Raw genomic sequence first — 27607 nt, forward strand, 5'->3', positions numbered from 1 at the left:
TGAACTGTGGTGTTGGAGAAGACTCTTAAGAGTCCCTTGGACTGCAAGGAGATCCAACAAGTCCATCCTAAAGGAGATCAGTCCTGGGTGTTTGTTGGAAGGACTGATGCTAAAGCTGAAACTCCAGTACGTTGGCCACCTCATGCAAAGAGTTGACTCATTGGAAAAGACCCTGATGCTGTGAGGGATGAGGGCAGGAGGAGAAGGGGACGACAGAGGATGACATGGCTGGATGGCATCACCAACTCGACAGATATGAGTTTGAGTAAACTCCAGGAGTTGATGATGGACAGGGAGGCCTGGCGTGGTGCAATTCATGGGGTCGCAAAGAGTCGGACACGACTGAGCGACTGAACTGAACTGAATACTTATGATACTGCATAACCCTATGAGGTGAGCTTAACTGGATAATAGCTGGTGAGGCACGTTTTAAAAGAGGAAACAGAATTAAAGGATGACTTCTTAGCCAGAATACAGGCTAGTCTTTACATCAATTTAAGTAACATGTATCTGCATTTTAATGGCTTCCAAGAGGATCCACTGAAGAAATATACCTAAAGATATCCTAGGAAATAAAACCAGGATATTATTTTAAGTAACGTCAAAGAAGCTGAGAGAAGGCTTAGAGGCTCACAGAAGAGCAGATATGACTTAGGCTATTCATTGATGCTGAGTGGGGAAGAGCAACAGTCTGCTAACCATCAGTCTGACAGTTAAGTCCACAGTGTTTAGATAGAAAAAATGAGGACTGTAAGTCACTTATTTTCCTCTTTCTGACTTCAAGAAGGGCCTCTGTTAAGCATCAATATAAAGTGGACAGGAATGATCACAACAAAGTCTGTTCTAGGCAGGGAGTGTTTTGTATGGAGCAGGAGCAGACAAAGGTGTGGAAAACTTACCTTCCTCCTTTTACTCTCCCACCAGAGGCTCCCAATTTGAAAGGCTTAAGACAAGAGTATAGTATGAATAGTTGCTTGCCTATGTCTGGTTCTGGTCTAGGATTTAGCCACACAGAAGAGAAAGGGAGTTCCGTGTTCCCCAGTTTAGTCAGAGGAGGAAATGAAAATTTGGAGCTTCTAAACTAGGAATTCATTCAGCCTTAAGTTTGCCAATAAGATCTAGTAGGCACCATTCATATAAGCTGTGTGCTGTGCTCAGTCGTATCCGACTGTCTGCAACCCCATGGACTGCAGCCTGCCCAGCTTCTCTGGCCATGGGGATTCTCTAGGCAAAAATACTAGAATGGGTTGCATCTCCTCCTCCAGGGGATCTTCCCAACCCAGGGATTAAATGGGATCAAACCCAGGTCTCCCGCTTCACAGGCGGATTCTTTACCAACTGAGCTACCAGAGAAGCCTGGTAAGTTTGCCTATCAGTTCAGCTCAGTTCAGTTGCTCAGTCATGTCCGACTCTTATAGTGTTTACTATATCTTATCATTGTCTAAGAACAATCTTGTCTCTACATGGGAGAATAGACACAAACAGAAGATAAAAATTCCCAATATTTGAGAAACTGCATTTAAGGAACAAATTTTATACAAAAATATTGCCCTTAGTAACAAAAAATTAAACTTTAGGCCCAACAATCTTAATTAAGACTCGTCAAGTAATCTCCTCTACTAAACGAATATGGACCCAATCCCAAACTTGTAATAAGAGGTGTCTTCATTAACAATGTCATTTCTGGATGTAGGGGATTTTAAGTTATGTTTTCTTTTACTCATATTTTTTTCACTTTCAGATGATAAACATGGATTTGTAATGCACTAGGAAGACCCTAACTGGTTCTTCAAGGAGAGCCCTAATAACAATGACTCACTGATGCACACCATTATCTCACTAGCACAAGAAATATAAAGACAAGTCAAAAAACACTTATAAGCCAAGCACTAGAATATCTCAATCATGAGAAACACTGGGCTGGAAGAAGCACAAGCTGGAATCAAGACTGCCGGGAGAAATATCAATAAACTCAGATATGCAGATGACACCACCTTTATGGCAGAAAGTGAAGAGGAACTAAAAAGCCTCTTGATGAAAGTGAAAGAGGAGAATGAAAAAGTTGGCTTAAAGCTCAACATTCAGAAAACTAAGATCATGGCATCTGGTCCCATCACTTCATGGGAAATAGGGAAACAGTGGAAACAGTGTCAGACTTTATTTTTGGGGGCTCCAAAATCACTGCAGATGGTAATTGCAGCCATGAAATTAAAAGACGCTTACTCCTTGGAAGGAAAGTTATGACCAACCTAGACAGCATATTCAAAAGCAGAGACATTACTTTGCCAACAAAGGGCCGTCTAGTCAAGGCTATGGTGTTTCCAGTGGTCATGTATGAATGTGAGAGTTGGACTGTGAAGAAAGCTGAGTGCCAAAGAATTGATGCTTTTGAACTGTGGTGTTGGAGAAGACTCTTGAGAGTCCCTTGGACTGCAAGGAGATCCAACCAGTCCATTCTAAAGGAGATCAGTCCTGGGTGTTCATTGGAAGGACTGATGCTGAAGCTGAAACTCCAATACTTTGCCCACCTCATGCAAAGAGTTGACTCATTGGAAAAGACTCTGATGCTGGGAGGGATTGGGGGCAGGAGGAGAAGGGGACGACAGAGGATGAGATGGCTGGATGGCATCACCTACTCGATGGACATGAGTTTGGAGACTCTGGGAGTTGGTGATGGACAGGGAGGCCTGGCGTGCTGCAATTCATGGGATCGCAAAGAGTCAGACACGACTGAACAACTGAACTGAACTGAGAATATCTCATTTCATCCTTATAACTATCCTATGCACTAGATAGCATCCCTACTTTTAAAATGGAGACAGTAGGCTTAGGGAGGTTAAATAACTTCCCCCAGGACCTTTAACCAGCATATGGCGGAACTCAAGATTCTGATGTAGGTTATGTGATGACAGAAACTGTGCTGTTAACTTGTACGTTGTGGCACCTCCAAAGCAGGAAATATCTATGACCTGTTGTTCTCTACAAAAACAACATAGTTCTTCATTTTACTTTTCCCTTTTAATACCCATGGGTCAAGACTAACCCAGAAAACAGACATCTTAAAATGAGAGGGAATTTCCTAGAGTCCAGCAGTTGGGAGACAGGTTCCACTGCAGGGGGCAGGGTTCAATCTCTGATTGGGGAACTAAAACCTCACATGTTGCAGGGTGTAGCCAAAAAATAAAAAAAATAATAAAACAAGTTACATCCATTATTTACCCACTTGTTTTCATCTAACCAATGAGCTAAAAAAGGAAAATGCATTTGGAACATACAATTTCTTTCACTCCAAAAGTACTAAAATTTTAGTATAACCAAGAAACAAATGATACGGTATTAGCAAAAAAAAAAAAAAAAAAAAAAAAACAGTGAAAAACTAGAGTTCCAATTATATTCCACCCTGTAAGTACAAGAGGTAATTATATGAAAAACAAAAACTGAGTTGTTTTTTAGAAGTTAAATTACTGATGATGTTAAACTGTGTTAGTTTTTTTAAGTAACTGACATGGGTCACTTGGATCACTTGAAAGTGGAAAGGAGTTCATTATGTTAGGTGTGTAAGAAATGCCAACACTTGGTTCTTCAACAAATAAAATACACACATCAGAAAGGTCTCAACAAAAATAAGAGAGGTACAATCTATATAAGAATAAATTTAAAGAATGTGCAAAACCTAAGTGAAAAACACTACCAAATGCTAGTAAGAGACACAGGTCAGTAAATGGAGTAATTCTTTGATTTTTAAACAGGAAAGCTCCATATTAAAATGAATGTAATTTTCCCCTAAATTAGTCTACTAATGTAACACCAATCAAAAGCCACTGTTTGTTTGTTGGGTTAACTGAAAAAACAAATCCAAATGTATCTTGGGACAAACATGAGAAATTCTTAGAAATTTCTGAAAAAGATTAAAGGGGAGAAATGAAGAGGGGCAAGAGAAAAGAGGAGTAGGAGGGCCTAGTACCCACTGAATTATAAAACCAAGTGCAAGTGACTGAAGCAGAATAGTGCTATCACAGAAACAGAGAAACCATCCAGAAAGGAATCCAATGGCAGGCAGCATTCCATAATCATGCAGAAAAGAGGAATTAACAAACAGCATTAGAAATACAAACTAAATCTCTTATTCACAGCTGAAATTCATTTTGGTCTAAAGAATGCAGTAGGAATCCATATTTTTCTAAACAGCTACATGTAAAAATAACACAATAGTCTGCTGCTGCTACTAAGTCACTTCAGTCGTGTCCGACTCTGTGCAACCCCATAGATGGCAGCCCAACAGGCTCCCCCGTCCCTGGGATTCTCCAGGCAAGAACCCTGGAGTGGGTTGCCATTTCCTTTTCCAATGCAGGAAAGTGAAAGTGAAGTCACTTAGTCGTGTCCAACTCCTCTCGACCCCGTGGACTGCAGCCTACCAGGCTCCTCCACCCATGCGATTTTCCAGGCAACAGTACTTGAGTGGGGTGCCATCACCTTCTCCTCAAAACAATCTAGTAGTCCATTAAATTGATTTGCCATATTTTAACCAATTCTCTCCTGACAACCATTTAAGTTCTTAACTTTTTAGCTGTCTAAATAATGTTACAATTAAAGCCCTCAATATATCCTCATTCTAGTGTTTTCTTAGAACACAGTTGCTAAAATTAAAATTTCTGGGTCAAAGGACACGTGTACCTAAACTTTTCAAATTTTCACTTACAAATTTTCTTATCTATACTTATGAGATTTTAATGTTTATGGAATCAAACCAGTATATATATTTTTTATTGCTTCTGAGTTTTCTATCATGCTTTAAAATGTCTTATTATTGTTAGATTGGGCTTCCTTGGTGTCTCAGTGCTAAAGAATGTGCCTGCCAATGCAGGAGATGCAGATTTGATCTGGTTGTGAAGACCCTCTGAAGAAGGAAATGACAACCCACTCCGGTATTCTTGCCTAGGCAAGCCCATGGACAGAGGAGCCTAATGGGCTACAGTCTATGGGGTTGCAAAGAGCTAGACACAATGACTAAACAACAGGCTTTCAGTACTTGCTGAGATGCCATGATTTTTCTCTTTTAGCCTGTTAAAATAAGTATAGGTCATTAAATGTGTAAAAACTATAAAACTGTAAAAACTCCTATATCCTCATGTTATGCTACAGTTTAAGTCTAGGATACATTCAGTTTATCAACTTTTTTTTGGAAGTGCTCCATCTATATTTGTAAGTTAATTGATTGTTGTTCAGTCACTCAGTCATGTCCAATTCTTTGCAATCCCATGGACTGCAGTACTCCAGGCTTCCTTGCCCTTCACCAACTCCCGGAGCTTGCTCAAACTCATGTCCATCAAGTTGGTAATGCCATCCAACCATCTTGTCCTGTGTCGTCCCCTTCTCCTCCTGCCTTCAGTCTCTCCCAGCATCAGGCTCTTTTCAAATGAGTCAGTTCTTCGCATCAGGGGGCCAAAGTATTGGAGTTTCAGCTTTGGCATCAGTCCTTCCAGTGAATATTCAGGACTGATTTCTTTTAGGATTTGACTAGTTAGATCTCCTTGAAGTCCAAGGGAGTCTCAAGAGTCTTCTCCAACACCACAGTTCAAAAGCATCAATTCTTTGGTGCTCAGCCTTCTTTATGGTCCAACTCTCACATCGATACATGACTACTGAAAAAACCATGGCTTTGACTAGATGGACCATTTTTGGCAAAAAGTAACGTCTCTGTTTTTTAATACACCATCTAGGTCTGTCATAGCTTTTCTTCCAAGGATAAGGCTTCTTTTAATTTTATGACTGCAGTCACCATCTGCAGTGATTTTAGAGCCCCAAAATCAAGTCTGTCACTGTTTCCATTGTTTCCCCGTCTATTTGCCATGAAGTGATGGGACCAGATGCCATGATCTTTGTCTTTTGAATACTGAGTTTTAAGTCAACTTTTTCACTCTCCTCTTTCACCTTAATCAAGAGGCTCTTTAGTTCCTCTTAGCTTTCTGCCATAAGGGTGGTGTCATCTGCATATCTGAGGTTACTGATATTTCTCCCAGCAATCTTGATTCGGGCTTGTGCTTCATCCAGCCCAGCATTTTGCATGATGTACTCTGCTATCTAATTTAAATAAGTAGGGTGACAATACAGCCTTGATGCAGTCCTTTCCCAATACGGAACCAGTCCATTGTTCCATGTCCAGTTCTTACTGTTGCTTCTTCACCTGCATACAGGTTTCTCAGGAGGCAGGTAGGATGGTCTGGTATTCCTATCTCTTTAAGATTTTTCCACAGTTTGTTGTGATCCGACACAGTAAAACGCTTTATCATAGTCAATGAAGCAAAAGTATATGTTTTTCTGGAATTCTCTTGCTTTTTCTATGACCCAACAGATGTTGGCAATTTGATCTCTGGTTCCTCGGCCTTTTCTAAATCCAGCTTGAACATCTGGAAGTTCTCAATACAAGTTAATTGGTATTTGCAGGTAAATGCTAACCTGTTCAGGTTTAGAAATCATGGTTCTGCTATCCTCACAGCAGGAAAATTTGTCTTCATTCTACTACAGCATAAACAACAGGAAAAAAATTTTTAAATATTTTTCTAGGACTGTCATTTTGTGGGAAAACATGTTTTATACATATTGGACTTCCCAGGTGGCACTAGTGGTAAAGAATCTGCCTGCAGTTCAAGAGATGCAAAAGATGTGGGTTCAATCCCTGGGCCAGGAATATCCCTTTGGGGAGGAAATGGCAACCCACTCCATTATTCCTGAGTGAAAAATTCAATGGATGAAGAGCCTGGCAGGCTACAGTCCATGGGGTTGCAAACAGTCAGACATGAGTGAGCATGCACATATAACTGGTGGAAAAAACAAAGTGATCAGACTCATTTAAACCAGCAAGAAGTAACTCTCCTAATTACCCCCAAAAGCCACTTATAACAATTTAATATATGTGTCATGTCCTACTGGAGAAGGAAATGGCAACCCACTCCAGTATTCTTGCCTGAAGAATTCCATGGACAGAGGAGCCCAGCGGGCTACAGTACATGGAGGTGTAAGTCAGACAAGACTTGGTGACTAAATCAACCAATCAGTCATGTCCTATACAAATGCATATGATACATATATACATGCACTCATATGTGCATATGTATCTTTTAACAAAGTGGCCTCCTGTTCTGCTACTTGCTTTTTTCACTTTATATAAACAATGGTCAGTATCAAGATACAGATCGAATTTATTCTTTAACAGCTTCACGGTATTCTGCCTGGACATGCCATAAATTGTAAGTCCATAGCAACAGTTGTTTTAGTTATCTTCAGTGTGGTACTACTAAGACAATACTATAAGTAATGTCCCTCTACAAACATATTTGTACTCTTCCATCTCTTAGCCAGATGGCAAAAAGGAGAATGGGGCGAAGACTGATACTGCCATGCTGTCTGCCAGAAGTGTTTATACCAAACAGCTTCATGGGGTAGATTCTGACAGGAAGACATTAAAGCATGATGTAAAAACTTGAGCCATAAAGGAAAGACAGATACATTTTACCATGTTAGAGTTGAAATTTTCTGTTAGACAAAAATATTATACACAAAGTCAGGGTACTCAGGGCTTTTACAAAAATTTAATTTAAAACCTTTAAAATTATAATGATACTAAAGACTATGAGGGTGTAAGAATCAGTGTATCCTGTTTGTTGCTACATTCTTAGAGCCAGCACTGGTACACAGAAGCTTCTCATACACTAAACCAAATATAAACAATCCAATAGGAAAATAGGCTAAATAAAATTATATACAAAAAATGGCAAGTGACTATAGAAAAATACATTCAAACTTTAAACTTAAAAAGGCAAATTAAGACAATTCTCATGTGATCTATGAGACTGACAAAATTTCACAAGTGCAAACTGGTTTAACTGTGAATGGATAATTTAACAGTTCTCTTAAAGTTTTAAGTGTAAGTATTATTTCACCATTATTTCTACTACTAGGAATTTAACTTACAGAAACAATCATATAAGTATAAAGAAGTAATTTCATTGTACCACTGTTTATAGAAGGGAACAACTAGAAGCAACACGAGTGTCGTCGATCAAAAATCAGATCAAAACTATGGAACATCTATGTAATAATATAAAAGGAAAATGTCTAATTGCTTAAAGGGAAACTTGTGGAAGGAAAAAAGAAAGGCCTCTCCTAGAAAGGATAACATACAGCAGGTGTGGGCTGGAGACGGGGGGAAAATAAAGAAGAGTGCATACCAGAAAGGCAGATTGACAGCTGTTCATCATCCACTGGAGAGGTTTTCTGACTGTTCTTCCCACCTCCCACTGGATTTTCTAGTTTGAGTCCACTGCACGTCAGAGGAGCCTCCAGTGGACTTTTACAGTAAGGGTGGTCCAGCAACTTAGAGCTAAGAATATTCTGCTTGAAAGAGCCATCCTCATCCATCTGGCACGAGCTCTCATTCTGCACAGTCTCTTCAGACACAGGCCCATCTACACTCCTCACAGACTGATCTGCCCCGGACACTGACAGTTTTACTCTGTCATCACTGACAGTACTTGTCCGATTTTCCTGACCCAGAGCCGTAACTTCTCGCTCGGTTTCCAAGATGAACACGTTACTAGAATGATGTTCTGGTAAGGGGATGTCATGAATCAGCTCTGTATACTCCCACTTAGGAGAGGAACAGGGCGACTGGTCCCAGGCGTATGTGGCACTGCCATTCTGTTGGTCAGGGAATGCTTCCTCTAAACTCAGCCCCTTGTCCAAGAGAGGGCTTCCTTTAGCGTGGCCCTCGGGCACATGCGAGCCCTTCCCCTTCACCACAGCATCGCTGTCCATGTCTGGAAAGTATGGTGGATGCTGACAAGAAGGGTCTTCAGGTTCCGGGGAAGGGAATGGGCCGCAACTGCCACCCTCGCCGTTCTCCCTAAGGGTCTCTTGATGGTCCCCAGTGACCTGCACCCAGCTTTGCTGGGCTTTTTTTAGCTTGCAAACTTTGCTTTTTGTTCTGAAGTGCTGGGATCTGAGAATCTTGTACCGAAATCTAATCATGGACAATTTCTCATACATCATATGAGGAGATACTTTTATTCTTCTATGTTGGTTAAGCTGAAATTTTTTTGGAATCAAGGGTCCCCCGTTCCTGTGGTGCACCAGCCCTGGGTAGCGGCCATAACAAAAGCGCTTTCTCTTATGGGTACTTAAGGTGACCACAGTTCTGTCACTCTCACCTGGATTCTGGCTCTCCCCATTGAACTTCATAGGAAAATCAGAAGCTTGTGGCTCCGTCTTAGGTCTGTGACCATTGGCCTGACCTAAAACACTATTCACTGGTAAGTCAGCAGCTGCCTTCAAGAGACTTTTCTCTCCAGAATATTCATGATCAGAGTTCTTTGCTGATGACAGCAACTTCTCTGCCTGGAGTTTCAGGAAGGTCCTTGAGGAGGAAATGAAGTGCTTGGTGTCCTTTCTTTTCACTTTAGAGGCAGAAGTACAAAGATTCTGGACAGCCACATTGCCTTTTGTCTTAGCAAAAAGTGGTTCATCCTGGATCCACGTTTTCTGGATTTGAAGGGCCTTCTTTCTGCACTGGAAATGCCTCAAATGCCTGCTCCAAGTAACTGGCCTTCCCAGCTTGGCTTTCAGAATGCACAGGTGTTGGTGAAAGTAGAACTTCTTAAAGCCTCCAAACCCAGTATTCCATTTCTCAGAAAAGGCTAAGTGGATTCCTTTCCTCCATAGAATTTTCCTCTGTTTTTTCATTTTTCTGATGCATAATGAGATCTGTATGCAGCTGTAAAGAAGAGAAAGAAAATTTATACTTCTACCCTAAAAATAAGGTCATTACGATCTATTCACAGCAAACTTTAGAAAATTGAAAAAAAGCATATGACGCTCAATATAAGATATAATGAAATCCTACCTGATCAAGGCTTTTCCCACAATGAAAATGAGGGATAAGGGAAGACATGATTGACTGCTCCAACATAACCCCATTTACTGTATCTGCCTCTGATAGAAACAAGTTTCAATAATCATTTCCCAACATGCAGCCAGTTTCTGATGAAGCAGAAAGGGCAGGGAGTCAGGAGTTTTAGCTTTGTAAGTTTCAGCTTTGTTTCTCATTAGCTTTAAGCTTTAAGCAAGTCACCTGAATTCTGTATTCTCATTTGTAAAATGAAGGATGGAGAAGGGAGATGCAACCAGACACCATTTAAAACTGAGTCTACATCAAAACAATTTGTTCCATACAACAAATGCTGTATGGAAGGAAACAGGAAAGGCAAGGCAGGGACTTGACTCTGTAAACAGTCATCCACAGGCAGATCGTCAATAAATGCACGCAGTCAGTCCTTCGTCAGCCACAGACTCTGAATGCCTGTGCAGACAGGGCCCTGTCATGTGCTCTCCTCCGGTTACGGTTCTTGCCGTCAAGCGAACATAAGAAAGAAGAACCAACACAGGTATGTGTATCTGTGTATGAACAACCATACAAGTATGTGTATCTGTGTATGAACTTTAGAAACACCCTTATAGGAAAAGGTAGATGAAAATGATGGTCAAAATCAAACATAATTTCCCCTCAGATTTAATAAAATCTACCGCCACTGAAGGTTCTTTACCCTAGAAAGAAAGGCACCAGCCAGCGCAGGTCTGACAGAAGAAGTGGAGAACCAACATCCTAATTTCAGCTACTATTAATAGCAACTTACTAGGAAAAGCTGAATCTCCTTTCTGTGCATCAGTTTTCTCTGGAGGAAAAGAAAAAAGGAGGACTGAACACATGTTTACCTCTCTTCTCTCTACAAATCTCATTAAGATGACAGAGATGGAGTTTTAAAAAAGGCCAAAACTCTCAATGACAACAAAAAAGAAGGCAAGAGCAATAAAACTGTTGAAAGAAAAAAGCAGATGAATGACTGATAACAGACAGAGCAGGCCAAAAGAGCTGAAATCTAAGCCAGAAACAGAGGAAGCCAAGTAGCAAGTTACAGTACCTCAGAAAGGCTCAGGAAGCAGAACAATACCCATGAACGTCAGGGAATGAGGAGAGCAGAAAAAGGAAGGACTGGCTGAAAGTCTGAATAAGCAGCAGTGAGACTCCAATATCCCTTCCCCTACCATGGCAGATGATCAAAGTTTCACTTTCTCAGAGAATGAACCAGAACAGTCAGGCACATCATATACAACTGAGAGCAGGGGTACAAACAAGAGGATAACTTAGTTGTTTGTTTTGGCTTTTTGCTCATGACTTTTTATTTAACACCAAAACACTCTGTATTGGGGAACACGACTGAGTGACTAATGCTCACACGCAGAGCCAATTAGCAAGCTGTGGTAGTTTCAGGTGAACAGCGAGGGGACTCAGCCGTACATATACATGTATTTATTCTCTCCCAAACGTCCCTCCCATCAAGACTGCCACGTAACACTGAGCAGAGTTCCATGTGCTATACAATCGGTCTTCAATGGTTTTCCATTTTAAATATAGAAGTGTGTCCACGACCTTCCCAAGTTCCCAACTATCCCTCCACCCCCCCACTGCACAACCACAAGTCCCTTTTCTGAGTCTGTGAGTAGCTTTCTGCTTTGTGGGTTCATTCGTATCACTTCTTAGATTCCACATATAAGAGATGTCATTCGATATTTCTTCTCTTCTGTCTGACTTACTTCACTTAGTACGACACTCTCTAGGTCCATCCATGTTGCTGCAAATGGCCTTATTTCATTCTTTTTAATGGCTAAGTAATATTCCATTTAATATATGTACCACATCTTTGTTATCTATGAAGACAGTTTTACATAGTGAATTCCTCCTGAATCTCTTTCCCCATTGAGTTCCCAGAAAGATGTATACCCTCAAAGCGGAGATCAGTTCTGGGAGTGAGTGAGGGGTGGGGCAGCAACAGATCATTCAAAGAGAAAAGACCAACGGTATACTGGTATTAGGAGATGCCACAAGGACACAGGCCCAAATAATAACCCCCAAGTTTAAGAAACAATGAGACCCCAAATCCTCCTCTACCCAAGACTGGAAGTTTCTTCTTCAGAAAGGAAGTTCTGCAGACAAGGGGATCCCAGGAACAGCAGGAAATGGAATTATAGGAATTATATTTTGATCATAAGCCCCTCAACACTTTCCCACTCATCTCCCCAAACCCTGGCATGCTACCTTATCCATCCAAGCAGGAGATTGGAAGATTCTTCTTTGGAGAATTTGATTAATACACAAGAGAATACACAAATACAAATATCCCCCCACAAAATGGCCCAACATGGCTCACAGTGCACCCTATAGCTGACAAATCTCACCACAAGCTCAGAATTTCCAGGCAACCTCTTAGTGGTTCAATGACAGCATAACTAAGAATCACCATACTTGTAGGGATAAAAAGTAGACCAAAACAAACAGATAAAACTGAAAGCATATTTAGAAAAGCTAACTTAAAAAAACCAAGGAGGACTTACTTCCCTGGTGGTACAGTGGATAGGAATCTGCTGCCAACACAGCAGATAGGGGTTCAGCCCCTGGTCTGGAAAGATTCCTTATGCCCTGGAGCAACCAAGCACCTGTGCCACAACAGCTGAGCCCGTGCCCTAGCGCCCACGAGCCCTAACTACTGAGGCCCAAGGGCCTAGTGCCCATGCTCCCCAACAGAAGAAGCCAGCATCCCACAACGAAGAGTAGCTCCTAATTACCGCAGCTAGAGAAAGCCCGTTCACAGCAATGAAGAACCAGTGCAACCAAATAAATAAAGGTTATTTTTTTTAAAATGAGGAGGGGAGAGAAGGGAAGTTATTGTTTCATGGAAAGAATTTCAGGTTAGGAAAATGAAGACGGGTCTGAGGATGGATGGTGGCGATGGTTGCACAGCAATGTGAACATATGTAACGCCACTGAACTGGATGTCTAAAAATGATTAAAATGGTAAATTTTTGCTCTGTATACTTTACTATATTATTTTTTTAAAAAACAAGAGAAAAAAAAAAAAAACTAGTACTATCCTCAAGGAAGAAAATATTGCAGCCACTGGGGAAAAAAGAATATGTTAGATTTTTTAAAGGAACGATGAAAAACAACAAAAGGCTCAGGCTTAGCTTAAAATAGGGCTAATATTACTTATATTTAAAATTGAACAATAAAGGCTGATGGAAAAATGGAAAAAAGACATAAGGAAACAATTCAAAAATAAGGATTTTTAAATGTCCTTTGAACATAATATGTTCAACTTCATGCATTAAAAATATGTCAAAAAAAAAAAAACTGTCAAGGAGGCTTGGGAGATAGGCAAAATGGCTGAAGGGGGTTAAATGTACGAACTTCCATAAATAAAGACATAAGTCATTCATGATGATGTAATGTACAGCATGGTGACTATAGTTAGTAATTCTGTACTGTGTATTTGAAAGTTGCTAAGAGTAAATCTCCAAAATCTTCATCGCAAGAAAAAAATTGGGGATGTGGGGAGCTATGTATGGTAATGGATTTAGCTAGATTTATTGTATTCATTTTGCAAAGCATACAAATATTAAATCATTATGTTGTACATCTGCTAGTATGTCAATCATATTTCAAAAATTTTGGCAAAAGTTATTACAACATATACTGTTGGTGGGAGAAAAAGAAACTTTTATACTTCCCTTGTGGGAATACAAATTGATAAAGTAATTTTAGAGAGGAATTTGGTAATATCTAACAAAACCATACAAGTACTTACCTTTTAATCCAACAACTCTGCTTTTAGGAATTTACCTTGAAGATACTAATGAAAACACATACTACAAGGTTATTCACTGCAGTGTTTATAATTGAAAAATATTGAAACAACCTAAATGCCCATACATAGGACAGTGGTTGCATAAACTATGGTTCATCCACACAATGAATGAAGTTAGAATAAGGATAAGGTCTACGAACATGGAGTACTCTCCAGGTTAAATGATAAAAGCAAAGTTCAAATGAGTGTCAGTGATATGCCACTGCAATAGTTTAACCAAGTGTGGAGTTAGAGAAAACAATCCACCCAAGATCACTTCCACTTCTGGCAACAACTGAAAGTTCAGGGAGTTTCCAAAACCACCCCCAGATTTGATAATTTATCAAAAGGACTCACAGAACTCACTGAAAACTGTTAAATTAATAGCTATGGCTTATTACAGTTGAAGAATGTGGATTAAAATCACCCAAGTGAAGAAGTACATACTGAAGAATCCAGGAGAAGTAACAAATGCGTAGCTTCCAGTTGTCCTCTCCCCATGGAGCAGAGACAGCATTACTCTCCCAGCATCAATGTATGACTAAGTATGACAAGCACTGCAATCCAGTGAGGTTCATCAAAGTCTTGATGTCCAGAATTTTTACTGGGGTTCATAGGCATAACCGACTGCTCACATGACAGGGCTCAATCTTTAACTCCCCTGGAGATCTACTGATGTCAAAGTCATTACCCTAAATCACACTGCTGGTTTTTTCTGGTGGGGCCAATCCCATTCTAAATCATATTGTTAGTACCAGTGACCCAAGCCCCCAGGCGAATCAGACATTGCATTCTGAGGATTTAGGGATTACCTCTTAAAAGCCAAGGATAAAGGCTTTCATCTTGCACAAGTTTAAATTCTTTACTATACTATATACAGCCACCTTTCATAAAAGAAAAAATAGTATACTTGTATCTGCCTTTTGTGCCCCCAAATCAATTAACAGGAAGACAAACCAAAAACTAATGAGAATAGTTACATACAGGGCATGGTAGATGGGAACAGGGTGAAAAGAATGAGGAACAGGGAAATGTAGAAGGGATGGGAGTGGAGTGGTGCTTCTCAGATACACCTTTTTTGTAAAGTTCTGACTTTCAGGACTATGCTAATGTTTCATATAATTTAAAAATATACATATAATTAAAATGAAACACAAATAATAACAAATGAGCCTAACTGTATCACAAATAAATAACCACACTGAAAGAATATAGCAGAAAAGAATTACCCAAAGTAACAGGAAAACATTCTTCTGACTGTATATATCCAGATAGTTCAGTTGGTAAAGAGTCCGCCTGCAATGCAGGAGACCCCAGTTCAATTCCTGGGCCAGGAAGATCCGCTGGAGAAGGGATAGGCTACCCACTCCAGTATTCTTGGGCTTCCCTTGTGGCTCAGCTAGTAAAGACTCTCCGTGCAATGTGGGAGACCTGGGTTTGATCCCTGGGTTGGGAAGATACCTTGGAGAAGGGAAAGGCTACCCACTCCAGTATTCTGGCCTGGAGAATTCCATGGATTCTACAGTCCATGGGGTTGCAAAGAGTCGGACACGACTGAATGACTTTCACTTTTTCACTTTCACACCTCAGAAACAAAAGGACTGTATACAAATACTGTTCTTTAATTAACAAATTTGCTTTTCACAGAGGAGTGAGTTAATTCTTAACCTACATTCTCAGTATTCAAAAACTAAGCAAGTAAGTAAGTATGTTGTAGATAATTAGAGCTAGAATGTTGGTGAAAGAAGCTACATTCTGTGGTATCCACGTGAACTCATGGTGTTTTATACACACTTACACACAGGTACAGATCTAGAGATGCACATACTCCTATTTATTTCCTAGCTCTATCTGCTTAAAGAGACTAGAAGCAATTACATCCCAGTAACAAAAGAAATGGATGATTCCAGAGCTGGAGCAGAAGTAGAAGATGAGCCTGGAATATCACTGTAGTGCCAGAAAGTAAACAAGTGCTCAAAAAAAATAATGACATGTCAAAAGAACACAGGAGTCAATTTGAAGGAACCCATAAAGGCCAAAATACCTGAGCAACTGTGTATGTAATGACAGTAATGGCTGATAACTCAAGAATAAAACAAATATCTTGAGTCTATAAATAAACGAGGATAAGAGACAATCCTTACAGAAAGTTTTCAAATTAATAAATATAGAAGAAATAACGGAATAGAAAAGTTACAATTTGCAACTCCTCTCAGAAATAACTGACTCAGGCAAGAATCTAAAACTAGAGGGTGAAAATACAATGAGGTATAAGCTATTTAATAATCTCAAAGTACCTTCCACAAGATACTTCAAATTACAAAAGGAAAAACTGTGCCTTTCAATAGAAAAATTCAGCAAACATCTCCGTCATCCCCAGTAAAGAGACGTATGGACAGCATATGCCCCCTGATGTGGCACAAGATCATGTGTGGTATTCTTATCAAAAAACCACCTGAATTTAATTATAAGGGAAACACAGACAAATATGCGTTGAGGAACACTCTATAAGAAAGCTGGCCATGGACTTCCTCGACAGTCTAGCAGGTAAGACTGCTTCCCCTGTATGGGCTGTGGGTCCTACCCCTGGTCAGGAAACTAAGATCCCACATGTCCTGTGATGCAGCCAAAAAGTAAAAAACAAACAGAAAACTGGCCAATATTCTTCAAAAGTGTCCATCAAGAAAGAAAAAAATAGACTGAGACACTGTCCGAGTTTAAAGAGCTAAGACTAAGGAGACAAAACAACTAATGTAATGTTTAATCCTGGATTGGGTCCTACTCTAGAAAAAGGAAATTGGTGGGAAAACCAAAATAAGATATATAGGTCAGTTAATTCCTGGTTTTGACCAACATAATATAAACTGAGGGAAAGCTGGGTGAAGTGTAAATATTTTTGGAAATCTGAAATTACTTAAAAGTGTGAAAAGTTTAAATTTTTCTTAAACATTTAAACATTTGAGGACATTCCTGGGTGGCTCAGTGGTAAAAAATCCGCTTGCCAATGCAGGAGACGTGGGTTCAATCCCTGGGGGGTAAGATCCCCCAGGATGGCAACCCACTCTAGTGGCAACCCACTCTAGTATTCTTGCCTGGGAAATCCCATGGACAGAGGAGCCCGGTGGGCTACAGTCCATGGGGGTTGCAAAGGGTCGGACATAACTAAGCTCAGCACAGCAGCAGCAGTACCCAGAAAGTAGCACCCAGAAAGTAGCACAAGATGACAGAGGTTGAAAATAATGAAAATTTAAAAATGAAAAGATCAAGTCAGGAGATCAAATATTCAAATATGTCAAATACATGATTCAAAAAATTTCTCAGAATTAAAGGACATGATTTTTTGTACATGGAAAGAACCTATTAATGAATGAAAACAGGGTCATCTGACAATCAAACAAGACATATCAATTATCAAATTTTGGAATACTGGAGACAAAACACCCTTCTACGAGCTTTGGTGAGGGGGTAATGACAAAAAAGGATCCATATATAAAGTAGATAAAATATTAAATGTAAAATATATAGATTACACAAATATATTTATATGATTAATATACAATATTATATACACAAGTAAAATCAGAAATAAGAATGGCAATGGCAATGGATTTCTTTAACAGTAAGACTGAGAACTAGAAGAAAATACACTAATGCTTTCAAAGTTCCAAGGGAAAATTATTTTCAAAATAGAATTTTACCAGGCAAATTATCAATCAAAATTGAGGAGAGCAGGAAGTATGTCTCCTAAAACTGACAGAATGTGAAACTGACAGAATTTCTAAACTATCTGAATGCAGAGACAGGAGATACAGACAACTGAAAAAGAGTCTGAAGATAAATTACTAATAAGTACACAGATGGCTACCCACTCTAGTATTCTTGCCTGGAGAATTCCATGGACAGAGGAATTCTTCCTGGCCGGCTACAGTCTACGGGGTCACAACGAGTCGGACACGACTGAGTGACGAACACTTTTACTTTCACACAGAACACTAAACAGAAGAGACTATTAATTTCAGGGACAAAAAAAGTTGTACAAGAAAGGAAAAAGTCACTGCAAATCATAGTATATTCTCCATATTTTTAGTTTTGACTACCACTTACAGAATTGTAATAAGGTAAACACTGATCTTTCTAATTGATCTTTCAAAAATCAATTTAGAACAGGAAATATGGGTGGCAATGTCTAATGATTCCAAGATTTGAGAAGTTCATAGTGCCCAACAAATGCATAAAGTAAGTAACTGTGGATATTTAAGAATGAAATAAAAATACTATTTTGTCTTTCAACTATTAGCTTGATAGAAAATAAACACTTTAATAAGCTATTTAGACCTAATTACTTAATAAATTAAACTACTAGACCTAAAGGCATTATGAAAAAGACATTAAGGGGGTGTGAACAGAGAAAATTTGGGAACCTCTGTTTCAGAGTACTGTATTTTACTTTATTTCTTACCAATGTAAAAATCACTTTTAAATAAACTTATTAATATGAAATTCAAATATGCTTTCATTGTGTACTGCCAATATAAAAGGAGATTTGGGAATTATTCTTCATAATACTTAAAAGTAATATACTTGTTGAGTAGTCAATAAGATATTTATTTTAAAATTTTTTAACGTTATTTATCTCTTTGGCTGTGCTATGAGAGCTTCTCACTGAAGTCGCTTCTCTTGTTGCAGAGCACGAGCTCCCGGGCTCCGGGGCACAGGTTCAACAGTTGTGTCCCAAGGGTTTAGCTGCTCCAGGGCACGTGGGATCTTCCTGGATCAGGAATCAAACCTGTGTCTCCTGCAATGGCAGGCAAATTCTTCACCATGAGCCACCAGGAAAGCCCAGATATTTATTCTATTAAGAACATCACATAAAAGTACACACAAAGCTCCATAAGAAATTTCCATAAGAAATTTCAATTGAAGTAGGAAAAAGCATATAATTAAGTTCTTAAAAAATCTTCCCCCAATTAGAGAAAGCTACCTAGATTGTACCTTTAAATTAGACAATTCCTGGGTGGTCCAGTGGTTAGGACTCCATTCTATCACTGCTGAGCGCCTGGGTTCAAGCCCTGGTTGGGGAACTGAAATCCCACAAGCCACGCAGTGTGGCCAAAAAGAAAAGAAAAAAAGGTAAATTAACACTTCTGATGGTGATCAGAATGGCTGATTATAATGGCTGAAATTATAAAAATATACAAGCAACTATTAAATTTCAATTCAATAAAATTTGAGCTTCTACAAATAGAACAGCACTATGCTTTCAAAAAATATATAGTCTAGTGGGAGAGTCATCTGAACAAGTATAAACAAATGTGATGCATATAAGAAAGGTAAAATTCAGAGCCATGAGACTATCTGGCAAGAGGGTCAAGGAAGACCTCTCTGAAAGAATTATTTTTAAGCTCAGACTAGTTAAAGTGAACAGATAAACAGAACTCCAGGAGAGGGTATGTAGCACTTAAAGGGGCTGGAGAGGTAGGCAAGAAATAGAAAAACTAAATTAATGATGCTGCTATTTTACATAAAGGTAGTGTGAAGCCACTGAAAGACAACGTCAGGTCTAAGACCCAATTTGCATGCTTAAAAACATCATTCTATCTGCAGTGTGCAGAATGCCTGGGAGAAGACCACAGGAAAGGAAACCTGTTAGGAGCCTGTTACAGGTAAATGTAGGCACGGTGAATGGATGAAAGGAAAACTGGGAGAAGTAGCAAAGTGAATTGATCTTGAGATTTTTCAGGTCAGAAATGTCAGGACTGTGGGAAAGCCAGTATGCAGGGGTAAGAACTTCGGTATGAGTTACTGGGGAGATTGTGGTATAATTTATATGGAACAAATAAAGACTGGAGGAAGATTATACTAGCTATCTCTTCAGTTTTAGACATGTTAGTTTGAGGTCAATGTAAGAAATCTAAGTGGATACATAATGGTGGATACACAAGTCAGGAACTTTAAAAAGAGAACAACACAGAAATTCCACTTTAAGTCATCAACTGATAGTAACCAAAGCTACTGAAAATGCTAAACTCACCAAGGAAAATTTGTAAAACACAGAAGAGAATGCACAGTAGGGTAGTGTCCTGAGGAACTGTAGGATGTAAGAGTTGAGGAAAAGGAAGAAGACTACTTTGCAAAGGAAAGTAGGAAGGAATGATTAGGGAAATAAAGTGGAAAGTCAGGTAAGTATGGTGCCCAGAAAGCTAGGGAAAGTTTCTAGAAAGAGGGAAATGGTCTGTCAAAGGCTATTGAAAGGTCAAGCAAGATAAGGATTAAAAAGTATCCAGCTGATTCTCGTGACATTCACAAGAGGAATTTTAGTAGAATGGAGAGGACAAAAGTCAAGATAGAGTAAAGAAAACAATACATAAAACTGCTCAAGAATCATGAGCAAATATGAGGGCAGATTTTTTAAAAGTGGAGACAGTCGTATGTGTTTAAATGTTGATGGAGTACTTTACTTCCGGATACAGATGGCAGACTAAAGATGTATTTTACTTTTATGCCTACCAATGGACCAGACCCAGCGGCCACAACTGGGACCCTTTTGTCCCTGGTCTCCTCCTGACGCGGACAACTGGCCAGAGTGTCCCAACCGGTAAGGAACAAGAGACTTTATTGACCTCTCTCCCTTTCCCTCTCTCTTTCCTCTCCTTAACCCTTCCTATCCTTCCCTGTTTTTCTAGTCCCCCGGTCCTGGACACAGGAATCTGACCGAAGGGCCCTCAGCCTGAGCTGAGGATTGGAGACTGATCACCTCCTCTTGGCAGAGAACTCGAATTCTGGTTCTGGTCTGGTCTAATTCTGGTAGGGCCAAGTTCCAGTCCTCCCTTCTCTGGAGGCCCAGGGAAAAGTCCCATAACGCCGGGGCATCTGTAGGTGGCAGGAGACGTCTGTAAGGCCACCCCTTTCACTGCCCCCCTCCCGCCTCCTCCCCCTTCTTTCAACCTGGCTTCCTTTCCTCCCTTGAAATCTTTGATGTTAGTACTTGGATGCTTGTATTTAAGGGCTTCCCTGGTGGTGCAGAGGTTAAAGTGTCTGCCTGCAATGTGGGAGACGTGGGTTCGATCCCTGGGTCAGGAAGATTCCCTGGAGAAGGAAATGGCAACCCACTCCAGTATTCTTGCCTGGAAAATCCCATGGACGGAGGAGCTTGGTGGGCTACAGTCCACGGGTCTCAAAGAGACAGACACGACTTCACTTTCATTTTCACTTTCAAAACCCCACTAAGATGAGAATAAAGAATTTTTTAACTTATCTTTTAAAACTAAAATTGACACACAGTGAATTGCATAGATTTTAAGGTTTTTCTTTTCTTTTTTTTTTAAAGCACATGGAAGAGAGGAAGTTGGAATGCAGATTGACTTAAAGCCCTAAGAAAGTTAAATGTCAAGCTTGCAATGAAAAAAACAATTCAATTTACATAACAGTGCCTCAAAACAGGTCAGGAATCAGCAGCAGTAGGTTCTATAAAAGGGGTGTGAACACCAAGCTAAAAACAAGGGGATGGATCAATTGTTTAAACACCCTTCTACTCTCCACAAAACCCAGCCAACTGCCCTTCCCCCCAACCTTGTCCTCTAGACTATAACAGCGCTGACCAACAGAAGTTCTGCAATGATAGAAATATGCTATATTGGCCCTGTCCCATGTGGAAGTCTCTGGAAACATGTGGTTATTGACAGCCTGAAACGTGTCTATTGTAACTGAGGAACTAAATATTTAATGTTACTTAATTTTAATTATTTAAATTTTAGTTGCTACATGTGGCTAGCGGCTACCACACTGGATAAGGCAACTCTGAAGGGAAAAGAAAGGGTTTCTGGACTGGACAGAATCTGGTCCAGTTGAGAATGTGGGTATCATACTGAAAATAGTTGAGTTCAATGAGCATAAGTGAATGTTTACACACTGAATGTTAAAACTTCTATGATTTTCCCCAGGTGAGCTACAAGACTGCTGACAGCCCAGTTTATAAGCTCCAAGCCAGAGATTTGAAGATTCTTCTTTCGGAAATCTAAGGAGCCTAAGGAAAAAAAGAGAGGATAACACTGTTGAAGACTATCCAGTAAGAGTCCAACCAGTGTACCCTAAAATCAATAAATCCCAAGCATGAACTCAGAGTACACGTAATTAAAATTAAAAGCAACCTCCACATAGGGTCCCTTAACATTTTTGCTCCTATACTCTCCGCCATGCTGTTGTGTGTTCACCAAATACCAACATTCCTTCTAAGATAAACCAGGAGAACTCCCTGACGGTCAAGTGGTTAGTACTCTGAGTTTTCACTGGTGAGGGCTGGGGTTTAATCCCTGGTCGGGGAACTAAGATCCCACAAGCCATAATAATAATAAAATAAACAGCACAGCAAATACAGACAGTATATATTAAAAAGAGCTAAAACACAAACACGCAAGAGAAACAAGTGAGCTTTCAACTCTTATTAGATACTCACTGACCCCAGGACAGCCTAAAGTCTGAACAATCCTTAACAGGTCCAATATTTATTTGTGTCTGCAGTGGAACCACTGTATAGGTTAACTCAACCATCACTAAGAAAAAGTTCTTTCTCCTGTATTAGGTGCCTTCCAAGTGGCTCAGTGGTAAAGAGTCTGCCTGCCAATGCAGGAGGCATGGGTTTGATCCCTGGGCTGGGAAGATCCCCTGGAGAAGGAAATGGCAACCCACCCCAGCATTCTTGCCTGGAATCCCATGGGCAGAGGAGCCTGGTGGCTGGCCCCTGGCTACAGTCCATGGGGTCACAAAGAGTTGGACATGACTGAGCGTCTAAACAAGACAGTAATGAGAACACTTGTGTAGTAAATGAACACGGGGGAGGTTACCTGCTCTTCAAATGAATGAATGGTAGGGTGGTTTTTTTTTTCCTTAAGATTTTTTTGATGTGGACTATTTTTTTTAAAGACTTTCTTGAATTTGTTACAATATAGCTTCTGTATTATACTTTGGTTTTTTGGCCAGGAGACAGGTGGGAATCTTAGCTCCTCAACCAGGGATCCTGTTCCCTGTATTGGAAGGTGGAACATTATCCACTGGACCACCAGGAAGTCCCAGAATGAATGGCTTATAGTAGGAAATAAGATTAAAAACAAAACAAAACTTAAAAAAATACTGCCCACTGGCATCACAGGACATGAATGAATCATAAAAATATCAAGACTGAAAATTGAAAATTTGTACATTATGGCACCTCCTGGTGATAGGCAATTCAGCCACCAGATATAAAGCGGATTAAGTCACATATCCAATTTTGGTCTCAAGTCCTTACAGAGAAGACTGCCTCAAGGACCAACAAGTGACTTCCAAACTCCACTTCTCAGAGGGTCTTCAAGTTGTCACTATCCCATCCCTGCCTTTGCTTCTATATTAAATCTGTAACACTAGTTTATATTAAAACTGTGAACACTGGGTTTGCATTTATCCTTTCTAAATACCTCTATTTGGAAAGTGTACTCCATTAGAATCTGAAATTCAACAATTTTTAGGCTTCAGAATTAAGGAATTTCAGACACAAAATTTTAAAATTTAAAGACTTAGCGACTCAGTTTTTCATCTTAGACACATACCATACATCTCTCTAAATTCTGAAAGTATAAATTACCTGTTAACATGACTTTTAAAATCAGTGAATCCAGAATGCCCCATGTCATCTGGTTGTAGGAAGTTAACATGCTATAAATAGGGTCATTTTTAGAAAGAAATAATTCAGCGTCTTCCTTTAGATTTGTGACATACGATCCATTTCTGAATCTATTAATATAGCCTTTTCATTGCTTCAGTGATTATTTTATCAAAGAATAATTTGATAATATATCTCCCCAAGAGAATGTTCAAATCTAATAATAATAATTATGCCTAATAATCTATTATCTTAAGAATCCTGAAAATATCACTCCCCCTCCCCCAGCAAAAGTCACATTTTCACTATAATAAGAAAAATACATATAAAGCACCGTTATTTCCCCATCAGTTGATCCTTTCTAGACATTTATCAAATTCTTTGAATCAGTGGTACAGTACAATTAATCAAAAAAGAAAAAGGGACTAAAATTCAATGACCAGCTTAAGGCAATCCTGAGAACCTCTAGTTAAATCAGGTGCTTTTAAGGCAATTAGAGATGTTACAGGGCTTCTCTGCTGCTGCTGCTAAGTCGCTTCAGTTGTGTCTGACTCCGTGCGACCCCACAGACAGCAGCCCACCAGGCTCCCCCGTCCCTGGGATTCTCCAGGCAAGAACACTGGAGTGGGTTGCCATTTCCTTCTCCAGTGCATGAAAGTGAAAGTGAAGTCACTCAGTTGTGTCCGACTCTTCTCGACCCCATGGAATTTTCCAGGCAAGAGTACTGGAGTGGGGTGCCATTGCCTTCTCCGACAGGGCTTCTCTAACAGTTCTCAAATTGAATTCCATAGGAAGCTGGCTAGTGATGCAAAGAGGTCATGCGTACCAGGATGAAGGAGAGGGTGGGAGGACACCTGTGGATAGTACCGTGGGTTCATGACAAGCCAGAACAAAAGCAACATTTTTCTAAATTGGAATTTTTCCACTGTTTATGAAGGCCTGGCATAAAAGTCTAAAAAACTGATTTATAAAGTGACATGATCTTTATATAACTCTACCAAAAACAAAAACCCTAAGCAATACTTAGTAAAAACATTTTAGTGTAAAATCTATTATCTTCATTAAAGAGCATTAAGGAGTCTAACTATACAGGGAACTATGAAAACAGGACTACACAGTGAAGTCGCTCAGTCATGTCCGACTTTGCGACCCAGCAGACTATAGCCTGCCAGGCTCCTCTGTTCACGGGATTCCCCAGGCAAGGATACTGGAGTGGGTTGCCATTTCCTTCTCCAGGGGATCTTCCTGACCCAGGGATCAAACCTGGGTCTCCCACATTGCAAGCAGACCCTCTAACCTCTGAACCACCAGGGAAGTCCCAAACTACTAACAAATGACATTTTTTTCCACTTCTGTGCTCTCAGCACTAGAAAACCTGAAACAGTACTATTGATTCAAGTAAGGTTATCTGTTAAGGAATGGCAGAGAAACATTAAAAAATTAAAGAGGCATAGGCAACAAATTGAGCATGGCACTTCACCTCTCTGAGCCTGTTTATAAACTATGATCTACATCTGTATTTTCAAACTATGAATATCACCTGAAAGGCTTTTGAAAAATCACAAACATCGGGGTCCCATTTCAGATCTATTAAGGTAGTGACTGGGCATCAGGGGTTTTAATTCCCCAACTGATTCTGACATCCTGCAGATTTTGAACCACTGGATTAGATGACCCTCAAGGTTCCTTCCGTATCCATGACTTAAAATCCCAAACTGACAATCCTGTGTTCACATGAAGGGAAGATTACACTTCATCACGCTCCACTGAGCATATCATGCACCACTAAGGAAAGGCAAGTATCCTATCCTTGTGAGACAAAGCAATTGTAAGAACAGCTGCTGCTCATTCAAGTCACTAATTCCATCTCCCTTCTCTCCACCCCAAACCTCTAACTTGCTGCTGCTGCTAAGTCACTTCAGTCGTGTCCAACTCTGTGTGACCCCATAGACGGCAGCCCACCAGGCTCCCCAGTCCCTGGGATTCTCCAGGCAAGAACACTGGAGTGGGTTGCCATTTCCTTCTCCAATGCATGAAAGTGAAAAGTGAAAGTGAAGTCACTCAGCCGTGTCCGACTCTTAAGTGACCCCATGGACTGCAGCCCACCAGGCTCCTCCATCCATGGGATTTTCCAGGCAAGAGTACTGGAGTGGGGTGCCATTGCCTTCTCCGTTCTCTAACTTAGGCGCTACTAAACTTCAAAGTGGGTAAACTTCTCTTACCAACACAGAGAAAGGTCTCTCCTCATGTTAACTTGGAACTGTAATGTCCAGCCATTCAAAGGATTCAAGTTCCTGTATTTATTCTCTGAACATTTTTAATTAACATGAAATGTTTCAGAGGCAGAGGGAGAAGTCCTCGGAAACGTGCAAAGAATTCCTTCTAGAGTGGGCCAAGGTGTGAATGGAGCCCTTCCCAGCTTTTTTCCTAAAAAGGACCCACTAACTATACTGAGAAAGGAGTGAAACTGATTCAGGTCATCCCTCATATACTAATAATGTGTAATCAATAAGCATGAGAAGTCTGGGTGACTCGGAGAAATTGATTTCTTTTTAATGCTGCCCAACCCAAAGCAGAGACTACAGTCAGGTTTTAACACACAAGATCCTAGTATCTCCTCTGGCACCCTTCCCCACACCAAGCGTAGTTATTCTGGGTAAAAGACATAACTAAGAACCTACCATTAAGTGTCCTGGCTATTCTTAAGCCAAGTTTATCCTGATTCCCCAAATATTTTACGCTTAACATTCTGCTTTCATTTCATCTAATTCTCCAAACTAATTTATATAGATAAAAGAAAGTTCCATTTTACATGGGTTAAAATGTTACATGTTAAATGGGTTATATGTTACATGGGTTAAAAATGTCTACACCAGATTAACGCCATTACCAAATGGCAGGCCAGAATTTCAACTCAGTTCTTCTGACTCCAAGTCCAAAACCCATACCTCTGACATCCTCGCTGCATCCCTCCTCCGCAGAAGAGTAGTCACTCTTGTATGACCAAGAGCGGTCATACAGTGGGAAAACAGGCTTCCGACCATCCAAATACTCAGTTGTGCCATACCCGTTCACTAGAACCGGGTCCCAGGAGTGTGAAGGATGGAACCAAAGGTATGACGGAAGCAGAGTTGTCCGAACAAAACCCAGGACGGCAGGAGCTGGAGGACCTCTGCTGCTGCTGCTGTTGCTAACCAGCAGCAATTCCTCTCAAAGCTTCCCCCGACTTCAGGAGGAGTGGCCGGGGGCGCTAGCCCTCTCCGCTTCTGCCTCTTACAGCTCGAACTGGTGAGGAGGGGCGGACATTGGTCCCTCGGGACGAGCTCCTTCCCCGCCCCCAGAAAGGCACAGAGGCGCGGGGGAGAAATCCACTGCCTCTGGCTCGGTGGTAGGGGAAGAGCCGCGCACCAGGCCTCCAGGCCGGGGTGCTGAGCTGGCGCGCACTGACGCGGGAATGGCCAGCCAGCCAGCTCGGTCCGCCAGTCATTCGCCGGATTTGACACCCAGGTTCCCGCTTACCTACGTCCCTCGCTGCCGGCACCTGCCCCGTCGTGGGTCCAGATACTGCGGCAGCTCGGACTGCGGCCCCGCCTTCGCCAGCTTCAGAGGAAGCCTCGTCAGCCAGCAGGAATTCGGCCTGCTTACAGCAGCCACCGCCGCCGAGCTTCCTCTGGCTCCGCTGCCGCGACGCCGGCGCTCACTTACACCGTCACCTCCTTCCTTGCTCTTCCGCCTCGGCCCCGCCTGAGCCGTGTGTAGAGGGCGGGGAGCGAGGGAGGGCGGCGCACGCTCCCCGGCCCGCCGGGGACATCTGCGTTTGGTCCCGCCCTGGCACCTCCTTTCTAGCGCAGGAGGGTTGTAGAAACCGGGATCTGAACGTCAGACCGGGTGTGAGGCTTCTTTACATATTGCTCTCAAGTTTGTGAGGGCTTGGCAAACCACAGCTGCCAAGGGTCTAAGACAGACCACAGCTACTATACGACCTCTCTTCACTAGTCTCTCTTTGGCCAAAAGCGAAAGACACGTTGCTGCTCTGGATGCACTGTGAAGCCTGGCCTAGGTTTTTCTTCCCTGGTTTTTCGATGGTGATCTTTCCTCTTGGCATCGCTATGTGCCTCTCTAATCCCTGCTTTGCCTCTCTTCGGCTGAGAACACTCCGCCAGGAGAGAAGAGCCTGGGCTTATTCACCACTATAGCCCCAGCCAGCACCAAACAGTGACTTACAGGTGTGTAATAAGTC

General features: G+C 40.9%; 1 protein-coding gene across 2 annotated transcripts in view; it reads right to left on the bottom strand.

Moving 5' to 3' along the window:
* SENP5 (SUMO specific peptidase 5) overlaps nt 1-27107 on the bottom strand; it is a 49894-nt gene extending 22787 nt beyond the window's left edge. For both annotated transcript variants that reach the window (XM_040249654.1, XM_040249647.1), the window contains exons 1-2: nt 26887-27107; nt 8229-9769 (exon numbers count right to left, since the gene is read on the bottom strand). In XM_040249654.1, the coding sequence (XP_040105588.1) occupies nt 8229-9738 (1510 nt within the window). In that variant the 5' untranslated portion in view covers nt 9739-9769; nt 26887-27107. The remainder of the gene's footprint in view (nt 1-8228; nt 9770-26886) is intronic.
* Nucleotides 27108-27607: the final 500 nt, after the last annotated feature.

This window comes from Oryx dammah, unplaced genomic scaffold (assembly GCF_014754425.2).
Source record: "Oryx dammah isolate SB20612 unplaced genomic scaffold, SCBI_Odam_1.1 HiC_scaffold_2, whole genome shotgun sequence".
Classification (NCBI taxonomy): domain Eukaryota; kingdom Metazoa; phylum Chordata; class Mammalia; order Artiodactyla; family Bovidae; genus Oryx; species Oryx dammah.